Source organism: Aulonocara stuartgranti (genome assembly GCF_965226115.1).
Source record: "Aulonocara stuartgranti genome assembly, chromosome: 6".
Taxonomy (NCBI): Eukaryota; Metazoa; Chordata; class Actinopteri; order Cichliformes; family Cichlidae; genus Aulonocara; species Aulonocara stuartgranti.
The window spans coordinates 25,067,773-25,090,465 of record NC_138944.1 but is presented as its reverse complement, the minus strand read 5'-3'; the positions used below and the strand labels follow the sequence as shown (position 1 = coordinate 25,090,465).

The window sequence follows — 22,693 nt, the reverse complement described above, 5'->3', positions numbered from 1 at the left end:
AGTCCTCAAGCTCAATGAGTAACTCACAATCGAAAAAGATTGTGGACACGCTGCTCAGAGTTTACTGAGTGAGGGGCATATTTCAGAAACAAATAACATGAAACATTTGCTTGTACAAAATGCTAAAGAAAAAATCATGAGTCAGTACTTTGTCACATATATAAGTGAGTCCAGATTGTGGATAATGAGATAGAGTGATTTTTTTTAATAACCACAAGCTGTTAGGAATCTTCTGCATATATTTTGCTTACAGCTGAAGGAAAAGGTTTGTGAACACTTTGCTAGTTTCTGATTTTCTGTATAACCGAGTCCAATTTTCCAAGAAGTGGAAAAACAGAAACAAAAATCCTGATCATTCTTGAACAATAGCTTGGAGGAACTTTTGCTCATTGCCTCGCTCACGTTTGCCCAAATGAACTTTCTACATGAGGTTCTGTTCAATAAAAGACGGAACTTTGACATGTTCAATCCAAAAATCATATTTATTCTTTTTTGGCTATTCTTTGCTGGGATGACTTGTGTGCCGAGCGGCTGCTGTCTTCCTGCATGACCCACTTTCTCTTGAGATTTAGATGTCCTGACATTTTCCTTTAAAATTTGCTGATTTATTTCAAAACTCATCGCTCCATAAATGATGTTCTGCCATCCTGGCCCAGATGCAGTGAAGCAGGTCCAAACCACAATCGCCACATTTCAGAGGTTACATTGGAATTCTGCATTTTCTTCTGAACATCATTCACATTTAAATAACTTCTATTTTGGCCTCATCTTTCTAGAAAACATTGGGAAACCAGCTTTCTGGCAGGCGAACAAAATATTTAGACTGAGAATGGTTACCTTTTCCTTGAAGCCCTGTCATGCACATCATTACTGTTTAGAGTTCTCTTGGCGGTACACTCATGAACTCTTTTATGAACCAATGTTGAACTAATGAGGCATTTAGTTGCTTAGAAGTTACCCTGGGATCCTTTGTGACCTCCTAGACTGTTACAAGGCTTCCTCTTGGAATGATTTGTTGGTCAACCACTCCTGGTGGTGTTGAATTCATTTGCACAAAGGCAGCCCGGTTATGGATTTCTTATGTCCCTATTTAAAGATCATTTTGTAGCATGATAAACATAAACAACAACTCCCTGTTCTTTAAATAGAAACACCTGATTATCATTACAGCCTACAAATTCCTGAGATCTGTGTAATTTTTCAAATATAATATTGGGCACCTTTTTCCTGAGTCTAATAGTTTCTTTTCATCTCTTTAATGGGGCTGTCTTTGTCTAGTTTTATGAGTTAAAAGGGAATGAGACTGGATGGTTATTTGGGCCATATTTAAACAGAAAGGGTTCACAAACTTTTTTCCAGCAACCGTACCTGCTATCCCAAGTGAACAACAGACTACATTATACTGTAGTCTTTCTTTTGAATTTTAACAGTAAAAAAGTTTTAACCTTTTACATCCTTTAATAAACACAGACACAAGGGGTAAACAAACCAGTGTTAAGGCACCAAGTAGATTCTAATAAACCATCACTAATAAAATGCAGTGGAAGAAAACAGGTGGTGAAGAGAAAAAGAGTGATTTTACCAACAGAGGTTAAAGCTTTGGTGAAAGGGACTGTTTGTCAAGTGAGAAACTGTTCCCTTTCATCTCTTGGGTGGAGCTGTGCAGCAAAGGGCTAAAATTGGTTTCAAGTGTGAGTAAGTGTCTGCTGCGCCCTCTCTCATCTTGTGATAGATGGGAGGAAGTCCCCAGGGATGTGAGGCTGATTGTAACATAGGGCTGCTAATTGATGACATGGCTGGGTGTGATCTATGGTGGAGCGATGGCCCACCAAGTTGTAAAAGAGTCTGGAAGACTTCTGAAAACCGACAACACTCAATAACAAGGAATTTTCTGTTCAATGACTGCTTTTACCTGAAAGGAGGGGTAAAAAGTTGTACGCACTCAGCTTGTGCCATTATTAAATCTTATATCAAGTTGATATGTGCTGCAGGAGTTGACAGGTTTTTGATCTTGCCTGGATTGAACACTCACTTTAAACATGGAGTCTTCGCTTTGACACTGTTACTTCCCAACTTATTAGTGACATGCCTCTGCGCATTTTTTTTAAAGTTCTCCAGGATTGCTTACTTGCTCTATCTACGCATCAATGAGAGGAGGTCAGACACAAGCAGACATTTCCAGGAAGGTTAAACACTGTTGGACAATGAAATGAAATGAGATGGCACCTACTTCTCTCCTCTTTCCTTCTTTTCAGACTGACGCCAATCTATAGTTTCTGTTCCCAGCAGACAGAGCAAAGTAGCTCTTTGACACTAATTTTGCTTTACTTGACAAAGAAGATACCCAAAGCCAAAGCCAATATTAATGCCATACTGTCCTTGCCAATCCATGGTGCACATGCACAGAAACAAAAAAAACTTTGAGGATGTTTCAAAATTTTACAGCATTAAAAAAAATCTATCACAGGTATGCTGAATGCCCTGGGCTTAATCAATCCTAAACTTGATATAATTCTTTAACTTAGAATTTGTATATAATCGTGAACACAGTCTCCTGGGCTTACCTGATCAGTTTCCATTATGTCTGCGAGATCATTCTCTGACATATTGAGGATGGAGGCAGCAATGGACTTGGCTTTGATCATAGACTTGGCTGAGAGGCCGCCCTTTGCTGCCACAGAGTTGGCCTGCCTCAACCTCCTCCTCTTCATCAACTGCTGCTTGACCTCTTGAACGTCTAAAAGTATTTCACTGGCCAGGGCCTGAAGGGGGAGGAGAAAAAGGAATAAAAAAAGAAGAGGATGATGAAATGGATGTAGAAAAACAAGAGGGATAGCTCTGCCTGGCAGATGAATAAATGAAATTGATCAAGCATGCGCCAGAGAGGCCTAGTACATTATGGAGGAATATTGAGTTTGACACACTCAGATTCTCTTCGGTTTCGCCTCACGCTCCCCTGTAGGAATGTGGACCTGAGGGTTTGTTGCCCTGTCGATTGAAAGCTGAGGGAACAGAGCTTTGATATCAAACGCACCCCAAGTTTTGCTAAATTCTCCACAGACAGAGAATCATGCATCAGAGAGAGAAAGACAGGGAGCTACTGAAAATACAGCCATTCATTTATTTATTTGCTTTCTGAATGTCTCACAGTACAACAGGGCAGCATAACACTGTTAATAATTAAGCTACGAAGGGCTGTTTCAAATGGTGCCCAAGTGAAAGGCAAGCGAGACGAGGAAGGCCTGCGATGGCACAGTTGTCGGGCACTAAATGGGAGTTTGCTCTAAATACAGAGAGACAATTAAATGTTAAAACTGCCACTGTACACGAGAAAGTCAATAAAGTAAACTCCCCTTTGCTTCATTTTGAGCTTATTGATCGAGGCAATAATCTTCTGTATCATTCCCTTGTAAGCCCGCTGAAAAGCTGACCTTGGAATAGATGGTCAGATGAGGGAAAGCTAGAGACAGGAGAACTTGCAGTACACAAAACAAAATAAAAAAGAAACACAAAGTACAACTTCCTCTTGGACGGCAGAAAACACAAGCAGGCAAACAAGAAGCGCGGGGCACGTACACCGACACAAACCTAAGTACAAACACAGAAAGCACTCAAGGGCTTTAAAGTAACACTGGTAATCACACATGAGCAGCGCTGAATTGCGCAAAAAATCTCCACTTTTCCGTCTTCATTTTACACAGGTGCACCAGGTGCAGTTTACAAAACTAGAAGTGGTCCCTGCTGGAGACTGCTGAGAGAGTAGTTAAAGGCTTGCAGTTGACATAATGCTTCTGGTCTATTAGCAAAACACTGAACATTCAGAAATACAAAGGGAATGTCTTTAAGGAAGATCATAATGTAGTAAATTCATTCAAATGAAAAAAATTAAGTTTAAATGTTTCGGGGAAAAGTTAAAAAGTGAAAGTGTGAGGTGTCAGTACAGATTCACCAGTTGCACTTCTAGAAAACAGTGTGACAAAGTCTTGATTAAACTTCAAAATGCAGCATTAGTGAATTATTTTCACAAGCATCCATCCATCCTCTTAATTGCTTATCCAATTTAGGGTCGCTCGGAGGCTGGAGCCTATCCCAGCTGTCACACGGAGAGAGGCGGAGTAGCTCTGTGATATACTGGATAGGCTGCCAGTACATCGCAGGTCTCAACACCGTGTTAACCCCTGTACCTCTGTGCCGTCACAATTGCTTCTACTTTCATATGGATATAAATATTCAAGATGATGAACAGAAGACATAAACACTAGTTATTAAGGAAGCCAGCTTCAGTTCATTTAGGTCATCTTAGCTCTATTCAGCCTTAGGGAATATGCAGCTCATTAACTAACAGTTGGACATCCTATTCTTATATTTACAGCCCAATAGACATTCACTCATTAGTCAAGGGTTAAATTCAATTGCCGTAAATATTGTGTGTGGAATCATCCAGAAGGAGATTAAGGGGTGACTTTATCACTCATTTTGACTCTGGGAGAGATGACTGGGACTGGCGAATGCAAGCGTTCACACATACAAGCTTTTGAAATACACAGATGGAAAAATGTGTGTGTGTGTGTGTTTATTAAGAGGTCTTAGCCTGGCGAGTACCACAAACAGTATGGCCAGAGGGCCAATTTAGACAGGACGAGGATCAGGGCATGGAGATGTGGATCAAATGAGCAGCTAAAAGATATCCTCTTTGATAATAAACTACCACTGAATTAGCATTTACACACATGAGCACACAATGGGCCCTTTATAAATAAAAAGAACAGAGCAAGAGGAGAAATGCTCTAATTTTGTTGGATCATCTACCCACTGATAATAGCAACTGCTGTTTAGCAGTTTATTGCATACCCTATGAGCCTGAATGAGGTTGCGGAAGTCTGTTTCACAGAATATGAAAGTCATATGTGGCTCTCACATCTCTTGTTATGAATAGTTTTGATGTCCTGCATCTCTGAGCCTGACAGCATTTTAAAGTAATTAAAAAACACACATCTATATAAAAAAAAAATAGGGGATGTAGGGATGACTGGCCAAAAATTGTACTTTTTGTACTCTGCAAGAGAAAAAACTCCTCTGTGTTTGTGTATTGTGGAGCAGTCACTACATGCAGGGCCACTGTTTAGCAGTTCAAGAGCAGTGCTTACAGCCTGGGGCGTGCACAGGGGCCAAAAGGGTTTGCTGGCACACAATAAAGAAATACACACACACACACACACACACACACACACACACACACACACACACACACACACACTCAGGCACACGCAGACACACACAAATCGCACAGGTACAAAGAACAAAAAAAAAAACAAGCTCATAAAGGCACAAACAGACACATCTATACACACACACACACACACACTCTCACACACATGTGCAGCCCTCCGGTCCTGATCAATACATGACAAGAGTAAATCTCCTCCGGACGTCAGGCAGTCCAATCAAAGGGCTTGGTGTTCTTATAGGGGATCACAAGAGCCAGGGGGAGACAAACAATGATGTGAATCCTCAACAACACCACAATGGCCCCAACAGCTCAGGGTTATGGGAATGGAGGAGACCAGTAACACAAGCATGAACTGTGTTTTTATGCACATCTATATGTGCAAGCGTTTGCATGTGATGCAACTTCTCTTTGCATGCAGGCAGGTCTTCTGCACTACACGAATGTGTATGTGTGTGTAGGCAGTAAATTTACACAAGAGGAAAGGATGAAGGCTTAGCTGCGTAAAAGAAATCACAGTTTGCAAAAATGGGAAGAAAAAGTTAAAAATTCTGTTTTTCTTGCTTGTAAGGACAAAAACGATACAAAATTGCAACTGAACTGTGGCAATAATCTTGCACGAGATTTATGTGTGTGCAAAAATACTGCACCTCTATCAATCTCTGGCAAGCCCTTTCTTCCTTTGACAGACAGGCGTCAGCTGAACAGAACTGATGGGTAGTCTTTATCAGTCTCTGGCAGACACACACATAGACTGACACAAACACTGAAACACACCTCAAGGTGATGGATTAGGTCTAGACAAAGACAATGGCGCCTGTTCCCAGTGGGCATGCAGTATTCTTAGAGTGGTGGCCTGCACTGACGCAATGTTCCAGTTTTATTCATCCATCTTCTGACACTTATGGAGAGCTGGGTGTGGTGATGTCAGGCCAAGTAAGGTAGTGTTAACGGTCTTTCTGGTCTTGGAACTTTGCGAGGCCTTTGTGGGCCAAGTGGGGTCTCCAATTCCAGCAGGGTATTGTGGGTATTCTTCCAGCTGAAAATGCCCAGAATAACTGAACAGAGAGGGGTCCAATAGAAACCTCAACTATCTCGAGTGGCTTGTTTTATTTTCAACAAGTATGAGTTTTATACCACGATGCTCTGCTAATCAGCTCACCAGTTTTAGTTAGTTCTTGGGTTGAATCCTTGACAGGTGTTCTTCTGAATACAAACAATAAGCATCTTTCCCCACAAGCAAAGCATTACACCAGGGGTAGTCCATGGAGATCCCAGACTCTGCCCTGAAATCTTTGAATCTGGGATCAATAAATATTACTATATAAATAAGTGCTGAAGGATTTTCTTCCTACACCATTAATCTATTGTTAATGTTAACATGTCATCCTCTTATCTGAATTTCATTTTATTTAATTTAATAAGGGTACAGTACTCTGTTTTTGGTAACCATTGTCCATATGTAAATATGTAAAAATTGTGTATGTATCTGTTCTGTGTCTTGTTTACTGTTTGTTTGTATATGTGTCTTTCTCGCTGCTGTTACACCCAAATTTCCCTTTGTGGGACAATTAAAGGATTATTCTATTCTGTTCTATTAACAGCTAAGTTGGTGTGTTGAAGGTTTTAAAATCCAACTAAATACATAGATTGTCACCAATTTAGCATCTGACCGAGACTTGTGTACTGATGCAATCTCCTCCTCTGTTCCTGAGTTAATACTGAATTGAATAATGGCCAGAAAACGGTTTCTCCAGAAAGCAGGTGACCGTTGACCTTTGAATAATAAATGTCACCAAGTCATGTTTTCATCCTTTCAAACATCTGTGTGAAACTTCATCCTGTTTACTGTAATAATTGCAGACATTTTTCCAGCTGCATACACCTCGACCTTGGACGTCCAACATGTAATCGGTTCATCCTCGATTCCAAGTGAAAGTGAAGAGATATATCGAGCTCACGAGAACGGGCGGGATGGATAGACACTGAGAAAACACAATGCCCCCAGCCATGACTGTTGCCAGTGCAGAAGAAATAAAAGTGTGACTCAATCCACTCGCATACAGTGTTATTCACTGTACGCATGTACAAGGGCAAAAAACTGGAAGGCTTCAGATTTATCTTCATTCTTTTCTTATAATCAAGAGATTTTAATAACCAAATCTTCTCTTGTAATTATGATGCATTTGCTAGTCATATTTAAGCAAAAGGTCCCCATCATATTTTCCTCCTTGTGTGCATCCAGCACACTCATTTGTACGTTATCAACAGTTTATGTTGATATATTGTTCTCTGTTGTTTCTCAGAAGTGCTAATGACTGGCCTAGCATAAAACATTTGTTAGTCTGCAGGTGCTAGAGACTAGAAAAGTGTGTTAAATATCAAATAGGATCCCAGGGTAGACATGCGAAATAGTTATCTTGTCACATGAATAGCCAAGCTCAGTAAGTGGATGACCTGTCCTGTATAGAGATTCTGCCTAACTAATGCAGGGAAATTGTTCAGTCAGTCGTTTTGACATAGACATCGCCCCCTCTGTTCATGTTGTTGCCTAAGTCCTTATTTTTGAGAAAATGTAAGTATTGCGACACAGTTGAGACCCCTTTGCAGGTGCTGTGCATACAGGTGATGAATTGGAATTTATGGCCCAGCAGTAGTGCAATCACTGTCAGCTGGCAGCCCGGGGAAGGCATGTCTGCCTGCAGAAACCATCTGTTGCCAGATGGAAGCTGTGTACAAAACATGTGGTACAATGGGTCTGTGGGCCACTCTTGTTTGTGCTGTCGCTGGTCCGCCAGCCAGCCACAGAGACATCAAAATCATAACAGAGAAGAGCTGAAGTGAAGTCAGGTGTTAAAAACAATGAAAAGTGTCCACTGCAGCCACGTTCTGTGCTTTCCATGCTGTGTTTTTAAAACAGTTATTCTGCTCCCGTTGATGTCCGCCACCGCTCCCTGCTCTATACTGGCAACAATGGTCAACCAATCAACATTTGGCACACACTCATGTCATCTGCTTCCAGCGGGTCTATGTTTTAACAAAGAGGCGACACTGATGCAGTTCTTTTAAAAATTTACATGGATCCTTGTACCATATCCTCAAAATTAAACTTTTGAAAAATAAAAATGCAACACTAGTTTTCCAATTCAAGTTATAGAAAGAGAACTTGCAAACACACCAAAGCATAGGCTACTGATTTAAGATGAGAAAGATGTTTTGAGTATACAAACTCTGGACTTTTGGGTTTTAATCCCTTATTCTTTTACACAGTACCTTGATAAAAGAATATAGCTGCTCCAGTTGGGAGTAGGCCTGGCCTAGCTGCCTCTGAACCCTTTCCAAGGCATGGGAGCTCTGCTGGGTCAACCCCTCCATTTGCTCAGTGGCTGTCTGTTCCAGTGCAGCCAAAGCCTGTTCACCAGCTCCCACACGAGCCTGTAGGGCATGCATGCGCTGTTCCTGTGAAGAAAAAGAGCATGCAGAAGTGGTCAGCTGAAAGCAAACAATCTTTTTTTGTTATAGGGGGAAAAAAAGCAGAAAGTCCACACTGGTCTATGAGACATTTGTGGAAATTGCTTTCAAGCCCCTGTGTGTAGGATTTTGACATTTATGACTTTGGTGTCTCCTTGTGACTTACTGATTTTCAAGTTGGTATTACCACAACTAAATATATAATAAGACTATCTAATATTACCAGAACTATAAATGCCATCTAAGACAATAAACTCCAACTCTGTTTTTTCACTTTTGAATTTTAATGTTTAATGTGATGTCGTTCACTGTCAGAAAGCCAGTGATAATAGGCTGTTAAAGTAAAAACATAAAATATTAACCTTTTTTGATGTTATGTAAGAAAAGGGCTTAAACTTTATAGCTGGATATGATGTACGTGGATAGAAGTGGCATTTTCACAAATTCTAAAACTTTTCTTTTGACTAACAATTGCATAACTTAAAAACATGATCCAATATCATATTCTATACCCTGCTTTTGAAGAGAATTCATCTGTGATTGTTTACAGGGCTGCTTAGGAAAAAAAAGATTATCCGAACTGTACTGTAGTCCAACTTTGCAAATGTTACATAAAACACAATTTTTGTGAAAACTGAGTGCGTGTCAGCTTCCAACCTTTTTTTCCAAGTCCTCTTTCAGTTTTGCACAGGAGGCCTCGTACTGGCTTTTCTCTGTTGTTGCCACATTCAGCCTTCTCTTCAGGGATTCGATTAGGGCCTTTCTGTTGCTGGCCTCCTCTGATAAAGTCTTCACCTGTTTAAAAAAAAAAAAGAAGCTGAACAAGGACGTAGTGCAACTGCATTTCTCTTTTAAAGGAGATAATCACATCATATATTCACCTAAAGTTCCATTCAAATCACCTTAGCAACCATGTTTTCTGTAACTACACTTAACGGCACTGAAATATTTTCCCGTTAGTCTTCCAGGAGACAAATCTTTGGACTATGGGAAATGCTGAGTATGACAATGCCCATTTTTCCCCTGTCACTCTGCTGAAGAGCCTCAAAATAATGCAATGATGAGCCGTGATGAGCACCTTCTTTTCTAGCTCCTCCACCTGTCCCCGGTAACTTTTCTCCATTTCCTGCAGGAACTTGAGTCGTGTCTTCAGGTCCTCCACCAGCTGCCTTTTCATGTTCACATCTCGCTCTGTGTGGCTCAGCCTAAAAACATACACAAATGAAGGCAAATACCAACATATGGCATAACGCCTAAATTACTCTTCACAGATAGCTACACAGGCACAGCCTCTGCATCGCAGACAAACACAGACACACATACGCACGGAGACAGATACAAAGAACACACACGCAAAGCTGGCAGGCACAGTGTCCCCGTGCAGTACATCAGGCATGACAGCTCATTATGACAACTAAATACACTGGCATGCTGCTTGGGTAAGTGGAGAGGGGGGTGAAATAGGGATGCATATATAATTCTAACTGGCATATATTAGAACAAGTGCTCTGGCAGGGAATGCCGCACTAAGCGTGACAGGGGAGTCCTCTTTGACAAACGGCATTTTGAATCAGCAGCGACACTACTTGAAAGCCTAATCAAGCACTTAAATGTTTATTATTTTCAGCTCAGCGTTGCACCAATCATATAAAAACACATTGGCCGGGGGGAGCTTGGCTTGAGAAAGACGTATTATGAAGGGAATACGCTCTAAGAAATGTTGTTTGTTCGTGTGCTGTGCCGGCGATACTTCCCTAAAGAGAAGTAGCGTGTACGTACTGTAAGCAGTTAGCGTCTTAACTGTAACAAAACACACGCGACTTGTCACTTCCTATTTCAATAACCTGCAATACTGACATGATTAATATTCCCACATTCTGCAGCGACACCCCGGTTTAAATGGTCTCAGTACGTTAGCATGTTTTATTCTGTTTTCATAAGAGGCAAATAAAAGCTATTTTCATGGTTGTCTGCACCTTGGGGAATTGGAACAAATAGAATAAAGATCATAAGGATGCAGTTAATTAAATGGTTTTTGCTGTATTTTTCTATATCAAAGATGTAGTAGATCTCTTAGCTCCCACATGCATCATGGCTTGTGTGTTTTAAATAAACAGATGACGCAATGCAAGAGCAAATGCTTTCGTGTAAGTAAATGTCCCTGCCTCCCTAGGTGGATGAGTGCCTGAGGGCAGACTGGTTAAATAAATGTGAGCTTGTCCTATTGGAGTGACATTAAATTAAATGAGAGAGGAGTCTAGCCTGGGGACTTTGTTGGGGGGGGCGAGTAGCGCTAGCTGGTTACCCCATGGATTTGGCCATTAATGAGAAAACCCATATTGAACCTTTCAGATGACTGTCTGGTGTTGACTTAAAGAGTGAGAGCAGCAATAAGAGCCCCACCAGCTCCCTCTGCCCCAATGCTAATGGCAATTAGATCGACAACATTTATTTTAGATGTTCTTCTTCTACACCCCAAAAAGAATAGAGGATAAAAAAGAATGAAGGATATATAGAGCTTCTGCTGGAGCGTGTGATCTCTATTTATGAGTGTTAGTGGAAAGAGAGAAAGAGAGCCTCAAACTATATCCCGATCACTCACACGTTTGTTCCCTTTGTTCTGTGCTTGTTGGCAATATTGTTCATCAAACATGCGTGTATTGTAATGATAACAGTCAGTGGTCTGAAGTACGTGTTCGTAAGAGTGAGCGCGAGCGCACATTTCTGTGTATGTTGTTAAGAATAAAGTGCGGGTGGACGTTTCATGTGGCTGATAGACAACAGGGCTAAAGATGAAAGAAGCAGCTTCATAAATAAGGCAGGGCCATAGTGCCGGATATTGACTGAGGACATGCCGGTGTACTTTGAAATTCATTTCTTTTTTTTACCCCCCCCTTCTCTTCTTTTAGGCGAAGCAGCCTTGCTCCCTGTGTGTGTGCTGAAATGTATATTTCAGAGACGTCTAGACATGTCTTTCATTCTGAGAAGGGGTCCCTCCATGGAGGCAAATGGAGTGGTAGGCTAGAAGATACGGCAAGTTATGTGTGCGTATGCGTGAGTGAGTGTGTGACAAGAGCTGGAGGAGGCTGTCGCAGAAACGCAGCTGAGGGATGTTTGCTCTGCCTGGCTGTGATCCTCGCTGCTTTGGTCACACACACAAACACATATCCGCTGTGATTGTACACATGCCCTGGATGCATTATTGAGAATGGCAGGCAGAGGACACGGCATACCAGACAAAGAGAACAAGAGGGAGGAAAGCCAAGTTGTTCTTTGTACGTTTTTCTCAGTTCAAATATGGGATCCGTAATGCAGAGTGATGATATGTGCCTTGTAAGTTCAAACCATGACTGTTTCCCTAAGTGAATTGTTTATAGCCATATGCATTATGACTATGTAATGCATGCGGGGCGCTACAGTAGGTGAACCATGCAACTCACTGGGGCTTGTGGCCCACAGGCCAGAGTGATGCTGTGTGGGTTTTAGTGTCATGGGCCAAAATGGTCCCTCCTGCGGCACGCAAACAATCAATACGCTGCTTTGATCAGCATTCCACATCGGCTACCCACGTAAGCAACACCACACCGCATGACACAAAAACCACTCACATGCACACGCGCAAACAACACACACACACACGCTCAATATAACATGCATAATTTCACAAATGATTCACAGACACAGGAGCATGTACAGTATAAGGGAAGTGAGGCAGACAACAGAGCTGCCACATGGTGGAATCAAACACTACAGATGAGAGCTGCAGAGGATGTGCAAACATGCAGACAAGGAGAGATTGAGAGACAGACAGACAGAGAGGTCTGCAGGTATAAAAAAAAAAAAAAAAGAAAAGTAGGAAAAATACGAGCTGGACTGCAGACAACAGTAAGAAACACAAAAAGGAGGAAGTAGCACTAATGAAGACAAAAGGTGGGAAACTAACTTATCCTGCAGCTGGCAGAGTTTGTCCTCCTTCTCCTGGAGCTGGCCTCGCAGGGCTTTGTTAGCCGCCACCTGCCTCGTGACCTCCGCACTTGCACTCTGGGGGAAGGGCACACAGTGTGTGTGTGTGTTTGTTAATGTGTCTGAATGTGCATGTGACTGGGGGGTAGGGAAGGTTTTCACGACACAGCTGATGACAGGTCAAACACAGCATGCCTCCTCATTATAGTTACAGTGGGAGGGTGGAAGGTGCTAAAAGAGGTTAAGAGGAAAACTGTGTTATTTAAAGTGGATAAGGGGAGTAATTAGTAAAAAATAACAATTTATAGACCTGGAGGGGTGAATTTATTTCAGTCAGGAATGTGAATAAAGAAAAAGACCAACAGACAAGTACAACAAGGGGAAAAAAACTGAATACTAACAATAAAAATAAATAAATTGACCTGCTAATGATCAAACATCCTGTAACCTAGAATATTAAACTGTAAATAATAACCTTTTGTGTTTTACTCTTTTCTTTATGAGTAACAAAGATGTAAGGCTCACGGTGACAGGTCGGCTTCTGATTATAAGCATGATGGATATCTGAACCTGCAAGTTCACTTTGGTTTAAAGGGCCCTTGTCTCTTGTGGGAACTGCTCCCAGTAGAAACACTTGACAACGTACTCGCTCAGCGCACGCACCCCCACGGAGCATCCCTCGCCTCTCCCTTTCGCTGTCACCTGACATGACTTTCTCAGGCGTGTGTGACGACAGCGGCAATCTGCGTGGTGACACTGACGAGCAGGCTGCTGAGAGGGTGATAATACTGTGGTACCACTCACACCTCATTCCCTCTGATGTAGGGCATGTCTCTGCTGTTATTCCCCATTTCTCATCTTTCTGACAGGCACTCCGAAATAAGATCAAATGACAGGAAATGCTAATTCACGCTGAAATCAAACGTAATATCAAGTGATGTTAAGTGTAAGCTGAAAGGCACCAGAATTTGTTGTTTTTTTGAGAATCAAGCACAACTTGAAAGTAAAACCTTGACAGAGTTTCTGTTGAGAGTTTTTAAACTCCTCGAGGAGGGCAAGTGCTTCAAACCAGTGAAATGTTAAAGTGACTCAGAAATAGTGATGTAAATATATGTGAAATTCAGTACTGTTAACATGGTAAGTAACAGAATGAAAGACAGAAAATTCCAACTAAAAAGTGCAAAAGAATTAAGAAATTTTCATATTGCCTGATTTACCACAGCACAGTAGAAAGTGGAAGTAGTCTTTCTCTAGATACATTTTTTCAGTCCTTTACCACTGATACTCCCAAAGTTTTCCTTGTTATTCGTGGTATTCTCGAGCACTCAAGCTTCTTAGTGCACAAAATTGGAAGAGAACAACATCTTTAATACCATCCTCCTATTAGCAGATTTACCTCATAAGGCATGCACAATGAAAAAACACAACCGTGAGGGCAATTCATTAACTCTAGAACTGCTAACCTTAAGTTTGGCTTGAAGTTGTTTGACCTCAGCCTCCAGGGCTTGGAGGGCAGGGTTAGCCGGGGCAGGTATGGTTCTGCACTGGCAGGAGCACTCTACGTTCGCTGGTGCTGTTGGTGGTATTGTAGTTTGCGGGGGGAATTTGATCTGCTTCCACTGCTTCAACTCCATCTCCAAAACCTTTTTCTGCTGCTGCACACCAGCCAGGTCAGAGGTCAGCTTCTGCGGGTTTGACCGACAGACAGAATTGGTTAGCTAGGCTGGTGATGATGCCGCAACTGGAAGCAAAAGTTTGGTGCACTGCTATTAAAAAAAACAAAGAAACACAGATTTGTGTTATTGGATGGTGAGGGCGAAAAAGTAACAGGCGACTGATATACTGCTACATGAGCTGATAAGCTTTATATCAAACCAAAAGCCTTTTTTTTCTCCCTTATAATGCAAACCTAATTTACTGCTGTAAGAAGGCAGAGTTCCTCTGACTAACATAGATCTTTATATTAAATCCACTCCTCACAAATATAATAAATGCAAAGACAGAATAAACACAATTTGTTTAAAATAATGTATGTGTTATCCACGGGTGAGCTGCAAGCTCTCCTTTAATATCTTGTCTGCGATAAAACGTCTTTTTTATGCTAATTAGGAGACAAATGATGCTGTTGCCTGGTCAATAGAGCCTAATTCTCACTGTAATTGGCATGCATAATATAGCCATCATGCAGCACACTTTGGAAAAGAGGTAGATCAAGTATTTAGTCAGTAGTTGAGTCTGGATTGATGAAGAATAACGCAACTAACTGAATGCATACAATTTACAGTGACTCTGTGATTCAGAATGCTATGTGAGATTAAAAACTTTAAACCACATGCATGTGCCGGAGAAAAGCAAAAATCCGGTTGTTTCTTATAAGAAAGTATGGACCACAAACCTATTGCTGTGAGTTTGAATCAGTGCTGTCACAATTAGCTGATTTGGTATCATATCAAACATAAATGGTTAATGGTACAAACAGGAGACGTGATACATGAAGATATGCGCTCCACACATAGGGTAAATGTTGGAGCACACACCGAGGCGTGCGCACACACCCAAGTGAAACCACAGAATCCCATGGGTTTGCTCTCTGCTCCGCATACACGGAGGTTATTGATATCTGGTTGCTGGCTGACACCTTTTAATAGAATCCCTCCTGTTTTAGGTTTCCTTCTCTCTGTTGAAGATGCACATGCCACATCCACAGGGAGGGTGGGAGGAGAGCAGGACGAGCACAAAATAAAAGCGGGGCTGTGGCCCCAGTGGCAATAGTGCAGGAATTAAGAGAGGCATTGATGAGGCTTCCAGTAAGACAAGCTTTGATTTCACAGGCCATTTTCAGCCCTGGTGAGAGATGACACTGAGGCAGGCGTGATATACTGGTAGCTCCATTAGGCCAGGAGAGAGGACGCCGGTCTCTCTTTCCTGTGAGCAGTGGTCTCACTGATGCTGTTCCTTTAGTAGCTAAAAGGAATTTTTAAACATGAATAAACCACTGAAACACTAAGATTGTCTTACTGCATCAATTTCTTAATTACGCAATCATTCTTCTGGCCAGACTTCTTGTGCAATAGGTTTTATTAATTATTAATTTAAATAAAGTTTGGAGCTTTGCTTTCTTAGTTCATTAAATTTGTAGAGATAATCCTGTGATAATCCCTGCCCCAAAAACATTAAAGGAGGGAAGGGAACTCCACACTTTGAGTGGGGATGACACAGTGTGCCACAAAGTAAAGCATCTGTGGAATTGATGACAGACTAAGGAAGGCTTATCCAAGCAACAAAATGATTCTGTAGTTGGATGCTATGCAATACTCAAGGATTTCAATAAAAGTTAGACTTGCCTGTAGTAGGATGCACTGTGAGTTTTTAAGTTACGTTATGCCACGTTGAAGGGCGACTTTAAGGTTTTTACACACTGCGTCAATTTTTTCTTGTAATCTAGCTGACTGCCTGTTTCTCTGGGCACATTATTGCATTATAACCAGATGCATTATCAGCAATTGAATGTAATGTTATTTTCACAGCTGGAAATCATACTGAAAACCTAAAAAAGAAAAGTTTTAACCAAACCACGTGTTCCAGTTAGGCTGAAATATCATATACATTGCATGAATCTGAGTAGTTGTTGAAAGGAAATACAAATACAGTTAAGAATACATTTACATCCCAGAGTTCAGGTGCAACCAAACACACAGAAGTGGAGAGGGGAAGCAAGAATGGAAAAAAAAACGAGAAGATATGACTTAATAATGGAAGGAGGGAAGGAAAGGAGCAACAAGAGAAGGACAGAATGGCGAAGGATCAGGAGACAGAGCAACACAAACAAGTTTCTGTGAAACTGCCATGCTACTTCTCACATGATGGCCCCTGTGGAGGCTGTCCTAAGCCAATTACAAGCAGAGAGTTTTAGTTAGAGAGTTGGCCAGGACCGGTTGGAACAAGCCCAAAGTCCATCACCTCTTGGCCTTTGCAGAGAGGGCAACAAGACCTAGCTTTGGCCAGTCAGTCGGCTCCAACTTTCTCAGGTGGAGTGGCATTAATACTGCAGGAGGAAAGAGGAAACAAACAGGAAGACAACAATTCCCTCTCTGTCCACTCATTCACACAACAGTGTGTGTACATGTGTGCCTTTACTGCTGTGCCTGAGTCTAAGGTCTCGTTGGACTTCAGCAATCAGATGCCTCGGTGGGTGCAGAAGGGCCACTTCCCAGGTAGCAACACTATGAAGGCTGCACTCTGGCCCGTGTGTGCAAGTGCAATATACTCCATCGGTACTATTCCACAGTAAGTGAAAAGTAAATATACGGACATACAGACAAGAACACATACACCTAATCAAGAGTCCAGTGGGCCTTTGCTGGCTGCTGCTGTGTCTGAATCCACCAAAAGAAGTTTCTGCCTGCCAGATTAACGACTCTGTCTGTCAAGGTGTTGCTGTGTGTGTGTGTCTGTGTGTTTGTGTGTCTGTGTATGTACATAAGTTGATGTGTACAAGGAGCACCTGGCAGGAAAGATACTGTTTAGGGGCCAAAGCTCTTGGTGTTTTATTTACACTCTTTACCAAGTCTAAGAGTTTTTTACCTGGAGGCACGTACTAAATAACTAAAAGGTGTGTGGCACTGGATGTAGTCACCTTGAGTGTATGTGTGTGTGCGTCTGCGAACACGACTGCTCATATTTGGAGAAAAGTAACTGCTGGTGACAAAGATTGTTGTGGAGAACTGGCTCGCTGAAACATTCAGCAGGAGGAGACAATGGCAGAGTCAGAGAGAGAAAGAGCGTGTGAGATTCTCCTCCTCTCTACTGCCCTGTGGTTCTGACCTCCACAGACAAGGGTAGGCCTGTCAGCCACACTTATTAAGCATGATAAGGGCATGCTACTGCTTCACTCTCAGCCCCAAGAAAATACAAAAGAAAGACAAAGATGGGGGAAAAAAAGAGAAACTTCCTAACACTTACAACTGGCTCGTCTCCCTTAACTCGTCTCCCAGCTTTTCCCAAGTTACCTGCGTGAGCTGCTTGCTGCTGCACAGCTTCTCAGTGAGGGAGTTGAGCTGTGCTGTGATCATCTCATTGGCCCTTTGTAGATCTCTGGCTGAAAGCATAGCATCTTTCCTGGCACTTCGCAGTATGTCAACGTGACGCTGTAGAGACTCGATGCGCTGCTGCAGAGAAGAGGAGGAGCAGCGCTGGGTCTTCACAAGCATCCTCTTCCTCCTCTGCCGACTTTTCTCTCCTCTTGTCCCGCGGTCCCACGGCTCACGCTGTTTATCGTCTAACAGGAGGAAGTACACGCAGCCGCCTCAGAGTTGACAAGTGCACAGAAAACCTCAAAATCCCAATTTAGAAGCTACTGCTGAGATTTAACAGGCGTGCATCTTTGTGTATGCAAAAGTGGAAGCTGTGATGGATTTAACAACCTGAATAATTAACATTTTCCATTTTTAACCAATTCAGATGTGCCGAGTTATGGGGGGAAAAAACGAAGCTTGTTAACTTCTCGGATACTTGTTTCTTATCGACAGCATGTAAATACACTGAGTGTTCTATCTGCTTCAATTAAAAGTTGATTAGATTTCTGTAATCCAGCATGGGTTCACAAAAGGAAAACTTGTGCTACCTCGGGCCAGAACGTCGGGTTGTTTTCTGTGAGATTCTGCCGCTGGTGCTTTTGTGTTTGAGATCGGCGACCACCTGTAGGACTGAAAGAACAGAAAACCCAGTGACAATGAAGAAAAGCAGCCGTTTAATGTAACACAACAGTTGACATGCTGCTCTTCCTAAGATGCAGCTCATAACGACACCATGATCACAGAGTGTGCGCAGCTTAACGCAACGAGACAAATCACCCAGTGCTTTAATAATTCACCTGAGCATGTTCAACCGACTCCAACTTGAACACCTCTCAGCACAGATATTACTTCTGACAGATGCTTGCAAATGCCGCCTTTGTTCAATCACCAACTGAAAGCCCTGATTCACTCCTACGGTGTGACGGGTGTGTGTGAGAGTGTAGTCGTTTGTACGCAAAAGTGTGTACGCATGTGTGTTCGTGACAACTCCCAACTGCACCATCATTTGTAGTGACATCAAAGAAAGGGCCCCCCTACCTCACTCCTTGCTCTCTGCCTACATTCTTTGTATGGGGGACAGGTAGGATTTGATCAGTGCCAGTTTTGATCATGCATGCAGAGAGGAAAGGGTAGATGAACCCTTTGGTTTGTGACATACTACGTTGCGCGGGGCTTGGGCTGTCAAAGCGATGAACCCAGAAGGAGCTGATGGGCACATTTAGAGGATCAGGACTGGGGAAACTAAAGGGGATCTGAGATAAGGGCCCTGACAGCTCCCAGGTTATATTCACAACAACCATCTCTTCTCTACTTTCTACTTTGCTTCGGTGCTGCTGAAACGAGAAAAAGAGGAGAAGAGAAGAGGCAGCACATCTTTAAGGCCCCTCTCTTTCTCTCTTCGTCTCTCCTCTTGACGGACTTTTCTCTCAAGGGTTTGGATCTGCCATGTAGCACTGTGAAGAGGTTTGATGTGGACAAGTGCAAGGGTCCAGGCCTAATGATTTCGTGGTGTGCATTCACAAAGGCTTCCTCAGTCACAAGACTAGGAAAGTCTTTGCGAATGTAGACATAAAGCGATAGCCAGTTAAAAATGAATAGTACAGCACGGCTCAAACAACACAAAAAGTAGTTACAGAGGCCCTAAGAATTATTTATGCAGACATTAAACTGTATATAAAAGATGGATGGATAGCCACTGAGACGTCACTCCACTGCTTTGCAGGCTACTATTTCAGGATGGAGTTACAAAGTTATTACATAATGTTAGAACTGCAGGGCCAGTTTTGTAAGTAGGATGCAACAATAATTTAATAAAGAGTGATGATAACTTTGGCTAGCAAAAACAAAACAAAAGAACAAAAAACAGCTAGCTGATACACAGTTTGTTTTTGTTTTTTTGTTTTTTTTAGTACAACTAAATGTTGGTGATACCTATCTTTGTTGTCACAGACAGAGGAAATAGACTAAAACTCTTTTTTTGTATCAGGCTGTAAGCCTTTTGTAAAACATCCCTTGAGTGGGCATTTGAAGAATTGCAGTTTTCGATCACTTCTGAATTACCTATAGTGTTACCTACACCGTCTACATGTTATTTGATAAGTATTACTTTTTTCCATCGAAAAACATACAAATTTGAAAATGTTGGTTCAAACTCTAATCAGTATTTACAGAGGAGCTCAGGAGAGAGGTACAACAGTGGGTGTCCAAAGACGTGCAAAACATGGTAGAGGCTCTTTCATGGTTTGTCGTCCTCAGAGCCAGGAAATGCACATTAAACAGCAAACGTCCAAAAAAGAGCTCCTTCAAGAGGCCTGGAGAACTATTCCTGAAGACTACGTAAAGAAATGACAAGCTTGTCTGAGAGAATTATTAAAAATATGCTGAAATTTACACTCATATTTAGGACCAAGGAGACATTGTATACTAAGACCTTCATTAATTGAATTCACTTGTAGGCAGTTTCATTTAAAGGCTGAATATTCACACAAACCCAAGTAAAATGTTAATCTGTACAAAAAAGCAGTGAGCAGGAAACAGCTGACGCTTACTTCTAACTGTATCTTTATTCCTTTTTTAAGTCCAAAAACAATTAAAAGACAAGGGCAGACCAACCTGTCTATTAGTGTGCTGTCTGTGAGGCACCGTCCCCGAGGGCAGGCTGTTGAGACTGTCCGAGTACTCCTCTGCACTGTCACTGTAGAGAAAGGTGAAGTCTATTACAGACTAGAAGTTGAACCGACAACCCTGGTTCTGAAAGTACCACCCTTGGACAAAAATCCAATTTACCTTTTATGGTTGATTTAGTTGACATCAAGCAAAAATATGTGCATCTCGGCCCCCTCCTTCAAACAGAAAATCAATGTCCCATCCAATTTCTGAGCTGGAAGTGTAAATGTGTGTGTAAATTAAGTGAAAAGCTGCAGTGTCTGGTGCTGTTTGTGAATGCATCAACATGTATGAGAGCGGCTGTGGCCTTCATTAGCCCTCTGTGTGTGACAGACATGTGTGAGAGGCACGGCTGAGCGGAGCCAAGCAAAGTTGCATCTGATGGACGCACGGTAAGGGCTTCCTGAGAGACACACACACACATGCACACAGGTTTATTGACAGTGACCTTTGACGTGAAGGTGGAAGCCAGTGACATTTACGCTGGCGGGTTTATTAAGGTGGGGTCTGGGAGAAGCAGCGGAGGTAAAGACCACAGAGAGAGGATCTAACTGGAACGTGACAAGCCTGGGGGCTAGTTAGGGTTAAAACCAGCCTGGAAGGGGCACAGGGACTTTGCTAAAGATTACGAATCACCAACACTAACACCAGGGTTGCGTGCATCGACTTGGTGATGACAGCAAATAGATCCAACTTAAATTTAGTATTATTAATGGAGTTCTTAATTGTGTCTGCAGTCTAACTAGTTGTTCCCTAGTTCCTCTTTAAGACACACCATATATATATTTACAGTACATGGTGCTTCCACTCTATATGTGAGGACATGTCTAAGCTTTTACATGCTGAGTCCAAACCTGTGTGGAGCAAATACAGATAACCTGTTATGTAGAAACATAATGACAGCAGATGCTTACACTGAGGAAATGAGAGCATCCAAGGGGTGTAAGGGGTGGATCTCACCGAGAACTGAGCAGATACAGTATGCATGCCCCTACAGTAGTAACCTGTCAATCACAGGCAGGTAGGCACAGCCTAAAGCATACTCTGCTGGTCTGTCTTACTCTACATGGGGCTGTATTTTACAAAATGACCATCATGTTAATTTTGGATGTGAACCATAAAAAATTTACTGTGCTCATGAATCCAGAGAGACAATTGGACTTCTTTTTGCAATCAGAGCAGTCGCCTCCTGCTGGCCTTTAGGAATAATGTATTTTCTAAGGCACTTGTACGTTTTTAAGACCCAAGATTAGCTTTGTCTACTCCAAGGATGTCAAATTCATTTTACATTGTGAGCCACATACAGGCTTTGATCTTAAGTAGGCCAAACTAGTGAAATTCCCCTTTCTGTCACAGTAAGCATATTCAACTACACATTTAATCCAGGTAATATTTTAATATAAGAAAAAGAAGTGCAATCTCAACAGTATTAAAATAAATCTGTAAGCACTACTCTTTGGGCTTAAATAAATATGTAGCCCATGCCCAGAATATCCTGTTATTATAAAACAAAGTTTTTGTTAATTCACAGAAAATGCTCTTTTAATAATAATTACTACTGTTCTTTAAAATTGTCTTTAAAATGATTATTTAGCAGGTAGTGAAAGAACAGGGACTATTAATTAATTATTTTGGTGTTGTGTGAATGGCTATGGGTGATTTCTTTGTCAGGATGAAAAGCTGTAAAACGTCTGAAAATACAGTAAAAAAAATGGCAAAATTGATCCTCCTCTTCACATTCTTCAAAGCCGTCCGGTGGGCCACATTATATGCCGGACCAATTCTGGCCTCCGAGCCTTATGTTTGACATCCCTGATCTACTCTTATGCTACTGTTTTATTTAAAGGAATGTTCTCTTATGTTCTCAATCACAGCAAATCCCTCCAGTAGCGTTTTTAAACTCTGGTACCTTGAGAGAAAATTAATGTTTGCCATCTTTGATATTATCCTTATCCATAATTTGTGGCCCAATCATCCGAAATGTACTGTCCTGCAGCCCTGATCAAGAGTTTATATAACACGAAAATACATATCCTTTATTCCTTCTAGCATAACTGAATGATTGAGTCTGATACCTGCTTGCTCTTTTTCTTTCCTGCTTAGCAGCAAAACTGCTGATCTGCTTAAATTGGTCAGCTGCCTCTAGCAGTTCAAAACTTGAGAGCAGGTGCCAGAGGCAGCGAGAAAAATAAGGTGGGGGGGAAAAAAAAACAAAGACTTGTCAGTAGCCTTAACGAGTCTGACATCTTTATTTGGTGCTATTTAGGCCAAAGCTCCTTAGGCAGAAATA

At 41.8% G+C, this 22,693-nt stretch overlaps 1 protein-coding gene across 3 annotated transcripts in view; it reads right to left on the bottom strand.

The window, feature by feature from the left end:
- cntln (centlein, centrosomal protein) overlaps nt 1–22,693 on the bottom strand; it is a 93,148-nt gene that overhangs the window by 15,341 nt on the left and 55,114 nt on the right. For all 3 annotated transcript variants that reach the window (XM_082536834.1, XM_082536835.1, XM_082536836.1), the window contains 9 exons: nt 20,350–20,431; nt 18,285–18,366; nt 17,671–17,939; nt 14,125–14,346; nt 12,642–12,739; nt 9,777–9,903; nt 9,356–9,493; nt 8,501–8,686; nt 2,565–2,762 (listed from right to left, as the gene is read on the bottom strand). In XM_082536834.1, the coding sequence (XP_082392960.1) occupies nt 2,565–2,762; nt 8,501–8,686; nt 9,356–9,493; nt 9,777–9,903; nt 12,642–12,739; nt 14,125–14,346; nt 17,671–17,939; nt 18,285–18,366; nt 20,350–20,431 (1,402 nt within the window). The remainder of the gene's footprint in view (nt 1–2,564; nt 2,763–8,500; nt 8,687–9,355; nt 9,494–9,776; nt 9,904–12,641; nt 12,740–14,124; nt 14,347–17,670; nt 17,940–18,284; nt 18,367–20,349; nt 20,432–22,693) is intronic.